The sequence below is a fragment of the Chaetodon auriga genome, chromosome 11 (assembly GCF_051107435.1).
Source record: "Chaetodon auriga isolate fChaAug3 chromosome 11, fChaAug3.hap1, whole genome shotgun sequence".
In the NCBI taxonomy this organism is placed as follows: domain Eukaryota; kingdom Metazoa; phylum Chordata; class Actinopteri; order Chaetodontiformes; family Chaetodontidae; genus Chaetodon; species Chaetodon auriga.
Window position 1 is genome coordinate 14,989,267 of NC_135084.1, and position 6,186 is coordinate 14,995,452.

Genomic DNA, 6,186 nt, shown 5'->3' on the forward strand with positions numbered 1-6,186 from the left:
GCAGTATTTGGTTAGTGTGCACTATTTAAGTACATTAACAGTATTCCACTTGCGTGAAATTCATGTATTTGTACTTTATTTGAATATTTCTTTATTGTGCCACTTTATATTCCTATTCCACTATAATTTAGAGGGAAATATAGCAGCATGCCGTTGACTTCACTATATTGGCAATGCAGAATTTGATTTTTTTTTATTTATTTATTTTTTTTTTTAAAGCTTCTGGATCTACAAACATAACAGCAATGTTTTCTTTTGTATTTTGCAATTATACCTTTGAGGGTGAATTATCAGCTAGAAAAGTCCTGTGTATAGAATAAGTATAAGTTAGCAGCCAAAATGTATAATTCCTGTAGTAATAAATTAGTTTCCCTTTGGCAGTGTTGGTGAATGCTCTGATACTATGGGCAGTACATATTGTACGTATCATGCAAGCAAGTCTAAAGATAGACATAACACAAATGTGATCTTGAAACAATCAAGGTCATTCCTTAACACACAGGCAAAAAAAAGCAAAGTGAAAGCTAGCTAATCATTCTTTTGAAGATAAGAGCTTCAGGTGAGTCTGGGAGGTCTGACATGTTGAAAACATATCAGCACTCGATGCTCTCTGTGAAGGCTTTTCATTGTTACATGCCCTTGTATATAATGTACATACATAGAGATGATTTTGTTCTGTATCTTTTTTTATTGTCTTTTTTGTTCTTTCTATGTCTCTCTTTTATTCTTTGCTGTCTGTAACAATTTCATTTCCCCAGCATGGGATTAATAAATTTTATCTTATCTTATCTTATCTTATCTTATCTTATCTTATCTTATCTTAGCAAAAGCTATCTCAGGTCACTTTTCATGTAAAGCAGGTCTAGACCATACTCTTTATAATATTACTTTATCGTTTTCTTTATAATTATCTATCTATCTATTGTATTTATCTCCAGTATCCATCTATATAATTATGATATTTTTAATTATTCTTAAGTTTAATTACGAAGTGCTGCACATCACTCCTTATTTATTTTGCTGGTTTCATCTCTTTTGTTTCAACAGTCTTTGTTTCAGGCAGCGTATTTGTAGTAACACCCATTCACGATTAAACACCCAACCCGGAATACTGGTTTTACAGTCAGACTGGTCCACATAGCTTACATTCTGTCCCCACAGCGTCAGTCACACAGTTTCACTGGAGCTGTTAACTTCAGGAACTCGTTTTCTCTGTGGATACGTTGTCCCTCTCACTTTTTTGCTCGTTTTATTGAGACGCTGCTGAGCTAATTCACCTGTGGACTTTAATCTGCTAAACATAGTCTTTAACTCTTGGTAAAAAATGTCCCATCCCAGCACTCTGGACTTGGACAGACACAGCAGCTTGGAGAAGTCTCGTCGCTCTAACAGCCGCAGTCAGCCCAGACCTCAGGCCAAGCAGGGAGAAGTCCTGTGTGACTTCTGCACAACGCGGAGGCAGAGGGCTGAGAAGTCCTGCTTGGTGTGCCTGGCATCTTACTGCGAGACCCACCTCCAGTCTCATTATGAGTACCCCGCCATGATGAAGCACAAGCTGGTCAAAGCGACGGGTCAGATGAGAGAGAAGATCTGTGCACAGCATGACAAGCTGCTGGAGGCTTTCTGCCGCACTGATCAGACGTCAGTGTGTGTTCTGTGCATGATGGACGAACACAAACACCACGACATCGTCCCAGCGGGAACTGAGAGGACTGAGAAACAGGTGAGTGCTGAAAACACCTGTCCATCTGTACTTTTGAGCGATATGAAAGGTTGTTTATTGTAGGAGGCTGACATGATCACAGCAGTGGGTGATAACATCTGCAGCACTAATGGTGGCACCTTTAATGTCATTCCCTCTACAGAAACAACTTGGTACCACGCTGCACAAATCTCAACAGAGGATTGACCAGAGGATTAAAAAATGGCAGGACCTTCGACAAGCTGTTGAATCAGTCAAAGTAAGAAACAAATGGCCTCACTCAAGCTGCACGACTATAAGCACGACCTGATGCTAAAAACAAGCCATTATGGTTTTCTGCTTTGAAAAATAACTGCTTTCCATCCGCATTTCAACAAACTGTCTTTCTCATGTATCCCGTCAGCACTCTGCCCAGACAGTCCTGGAGGAGAACGAGCGGATCTTCACCGAGCTTCTGCTTTCCATGGAGAGGAAGTACAATGAAGTCAAGGAGATGATCCGCTCCCACGAGAGGACCACCGTGACACGGGGGGAGACTCTGCTGGACCGCTTGGAGGAAGAGATCACGCTGCTGAGGAAGAGACACACTGACCTGGAGAAGCTCTCACACACCGACGATCACATACACTTTCTACAGGTGAGGCTGAACTGAGGACGCAGACCGAGACCGTGTGCGGTGGAAAATTCAGGCGCTTTGCTGGACATGTCTCCTTTCTCATCTCTGCCTACCTTCTTATTATTAACCAGAGCTGGCAGTCTCTGTCGGGCCCCTCGGGATATGAAGACCTCAACAGCATCAGCGTTGCTCCCTATTACTCCTTCGATGCTACCAAGAGAGCCATTGCTGCACTGAAACTACAAGTAGAAGAAGTCAGCAAGACCGAAATGAGCAAAATCTCAGGAGCAGGTCAGCAAATCTCTTCATCTGAAGGGGAATTGAGGGGTTCTTTCAGCCTGCTTTCATGAAGCTTATGCTGCCATGTGTTTGTTTTTTATTATTGTTATCTGTCTCTTCACAGTGAAGGAAGTCTACATAACGCAAGAAGGTGAGACAAGAAGGGAATCAATTTTGAGGGAAGGACCGAAGACAAGAGAGGAACCAAAGACAAGAGAAGATTTCATGAAGTGTGAGTTATTAGCTTCCTTGTTTTATTTGCAGAGAAATCTGCCTTTAACCCCTCTCATAGCCAGTGAAATCTGTTCTGTACTGACAAGGTTCAAAGTGTGTCGCTCATGGTGCCACATAGCAGGAACATCTCCATCCCTAACAAAAGGATGGACACGCCGTGTGGTGAGACAACCGAAACCGAGGGCATGCTGCTTGTAGAACAGGTTTGGTGAAATGCAAGGAAGCAAACTTACAGTTCAGCGTTACTTAAACAAACACAGGTGTTCCTGCTTTTACTCCACCTGTGAAAAGCTTTCATCAAGCTGATATAATAGAGTTACAGACCAAAGGATTTAGTGAGCGAACCAATGCATTCGTAAACATCATGGAACAAGTATTTAGTTACAGATTTAAAGCAAAGATGATAAAAGATAAAAGATAATGATTACAGAAAGCAGAGATCTGGTCTCAAAAGTGACAAATATCAAAACATACAATGGCACTAAACTGGAAGACAGAGACTGAACAGCAACACAGAGGATGGATAATGTTGGTAATGATTATGTTGTCCTGCTCTGTTTAGACTCTTGCCAGCTGATTCTGGATGTCAACAGCGTCCATCCCAACCTTCACCTCTCTGAGGGTAACCGAACAGCTACCATGAAGAATGAGCCCAAGAACTACCCTGATCACCCAGACCGATTCGACCACTGGCAGCAGGTGAGGATTAAAGAGGAATGTTCATTTGTTATGAACTGCATGGAGCCAAAATGATCACATTCTCAAAAAGGAGCCATACTGAACCCTGAATACAGGCTTAAGAGTAAAAGGAGCTTTCACTGTCGTACTCTTTGAGTTCCCCTCCTGAAGCAGCTCGTTTTTAAGACTTGTGTGGTCTATGAAATCATGTTTTTTTCTTCCAGTTTTAAGCTTGATTCCCTCCTCTCTCTTGTTTAAAATCTTTACGTCTTTTGCTGTGACCAAAAATTGCTGCTAAATTTTCCACATAAGTTGGGACACTGTTTAAAACATAAACAGTAATATCCTTTATCCATTCATGTGTTCACAAAGTGGTGAACCTCGCCCCATCCTTGCTTGTGAACGACTGAGCCTTTCCAGGATGCCCCTTTCATACCCAGTCATGATCCTATCACCTGTTACCAATGGACCTGTTTACCTGTGGAATGTTCCAAACAGGTGTTTTTGGAGCATTCCACAGCTTTCCCAGTCTTTAGTTGCTCCTGTCCCAACCTGTTTGAAATGTGTTGCTGCATCAAACTCAGAATAAACATATATTAAAAATCAATGCAGCTGATGAGGTTAAATATATTGTCTTTCTACTGTTTTCAATCGAGTAAATGTCAAAAAGAATTAGCAAATGATCACATTCTGTTTTGTTCATGTTTTTTTTTTTTTTTTTTTACAGTGACCCAGCTTTTTGGGAATTTAATTAGTCTTTTAGTATAAGTCTTTGAAGTTGTCTTTAGGATAAAAGTGCTTCCACTTGTGCAGCTGCAGTAAGTAATTTCTCAGCAGAGGTTATCTAAAGTCTGACGTAAGCAGCTGTTATAGGTCATGCATAAAGCAGCATTTAGTCTTTTAACCTCTCATTTCATCCGTTCCATTTCAGGTATTGTGCAGGGAGAGCGTGAATGGGACTCGTTGTTACTGGGAGGTGGACTGGAGAGGAACAGAGACAGATATTGCTGTCACTTACAAGGGAATCCGCCGTAAAGGAAATGGCAATGAATGCAGCCTGGGCTGGAACGACAAGTCCTGGAGTCTGTACTGCTCTGACTCCAAGTTCTCCTTTGTGCACAACAATAAGAGCAAAGACATTCCTGCTCCAATATCGTCTCGTATTGGCATCTACCTGGACCATGCAGCAGGAATACTTGCATTTTACAGTGTCTCTGATGGCATGAAGCTTCTGCACAGAGTCCAGACTACATTTACAGAACCCCTCTACCCTGCATTCAGCGTGTGGGGCTTTGGTACTACTATAAGACTGTAGGAGACTTGCCATAGGGCCAGTAATTGGTATAAAATTTACACAACATTCTAAATATTGATGTGAAATTTGAAACAGGGTGATTTGTTAATTCTTGTTCTTTTTCCCTCATGAACTATGAACTATTCTAGGAGTGTTGTAAACAATCCAGCTCATCTGTTTTTGTTCTTTATACCACTGTTGTTGTTGTTGTTTTGGGGCAATCTTTTCTGAACAAAATGTCAGTTTTGACTAAGAAAAATATACAACATTTTATTATCATGTTATTTTCTTGATGTCTCATTATTTTTTCTTTATCATGTTGACCCATGTCATACTTACATTACTGGTCATTAATGCTATCTGTGAAATTAAACAGATGTTTGTAAAACCCCCAAGTTATCACTGATTTATCTGGCATTTGAAATATGAATTTGTGCCACACGGCTGTCTCTGATCTGGTATAAAACTACTGTTGTTTCACACTCATGTCAGTCTATTAGCCATCGTGGGTCCACAGAAAATCGAATGTGAAAATCCCTCTCCTCTGCCTGGGCTTAACAATGGTGAAGACAAAGTAAGAAAAACCTGAAGGACCTCTAAGATTTAGATTTTTGTTTGCTTAAAGTAACATATGTAAACAACTTGTTCAAAGATTGTTAATCAGTAGGAGATCGAGAATGAAAATTGCTGAGGAGCAGTTGCAGTACAAAGTAGGAGAGAATGCAAATGAAAACTCTAAATAATAGTGAAATTAAATCAATACGTGTGCAAGTGTTGTTATATCAATAAACAAATCCAAATATACAGAATGCCAAAAATGTACAGACGGTTGATGATAGGGGTCATGTGATGCTCATGTCTCAACTTGCTTCTTTGTGAGTTGCATAGAGAAAGAAATCAAGAGGAGATCAAATCATATTGAGGGTGTTTTTGATCGATCATTGGCAGACATTAATGAGTTTGACCTCCAGGGGGCGGCAGAAACACGTTTCATTAGACGGGCTGGCTTTAATTCTACACCACACACACACACACACACACACACACACACACACACACACACACACACACACACACACATTTTGTTAACCTTTCTCTACAGATATGGTCTCAAATGTCACTGTAGTTGTAACTGTTTATTGGCTGAGTCGTCTGACGTTACAGTGAGAGGAGAAAACACGATCAGCTGAGAGAGGAAAGCCACATTAAAAGAAGCGTTTCTGTGTGAAAACCACAAGGAGCCGTTTCAGATAAACCAGAATGAAGAAATGAATATTGTACTTCCTTAACCTGTACTGCGTTGCCAGGAAACAGCTAGGGTCCCAGTTTGCTTCCTGGCTGAGTCGCTTATAGACCTGAAACTTGGACACATTCAAAACATAA

The 6,186-nt window shown here is 40.7% G+C and overlaps 1 protein-coding gene across 1 annotated transcript; it reads left to right on the forward strand.

Moving 5' to 3' along the window:
• The first annotated feature begins 1,193 nt into the window (after positions 1 to 1,193).
• Positions 1,194 to 5,119, forward strand: ftr14l (finTRIM family, member 14-like). Its single transcript, XM_076743676.1, has 7 exons — positions 1,194 to 1,723; positions 1,866 to 1,961; positions 2,106 to 2,339; positions 2,450 to 2,609; positions 2,722 to 2,829; positions 3,394 to 3,530; positions 4,441 to 5,119. The coding sequence occupies exons 1-7, from the start codon at positions 1,325 to 1,327 to the stop codon at positions 4,822 to 4,824; spliced, it is 1,518 nt and encodes a 505-aa protein (XP_076599791.1). The 5' UTR covers positions 1,194 to 1,324; the 3' UTR covers positions 4,825 to 5,119.
• The last annotated feature ends 1,067 nt before the right edge of the window (positions 5,120 to 6,186 follow it).

What these genes read in the sequence shown, in the direction of transcription:
- ftr14l (XM_076743676.1), top strand. Translation starts at nt 1,325, where the DNA reads ATGTCCCATCCCAGCACTCTGGACTTGGACAGACACAGCAGCTTGGAG. An exon ending in CTGAGAGGACTGAGAAACAG is followed by an intron (nt 1,724 to 1,865) that starts GTGAGTGCTGAA and finishes TTCCCTCTACAG; the next exon opens with AAACAACTTGGTACCACGCT. An exon ending in AAGCTGTTGAATCAGTCAAA is followed by an intron (nt 1,962 to 2,105) that starts GTAAGAAACAAA and finishes GTATCCCGTCAG; the next exon opens with CACTCTGCCCAGACAGTCCT.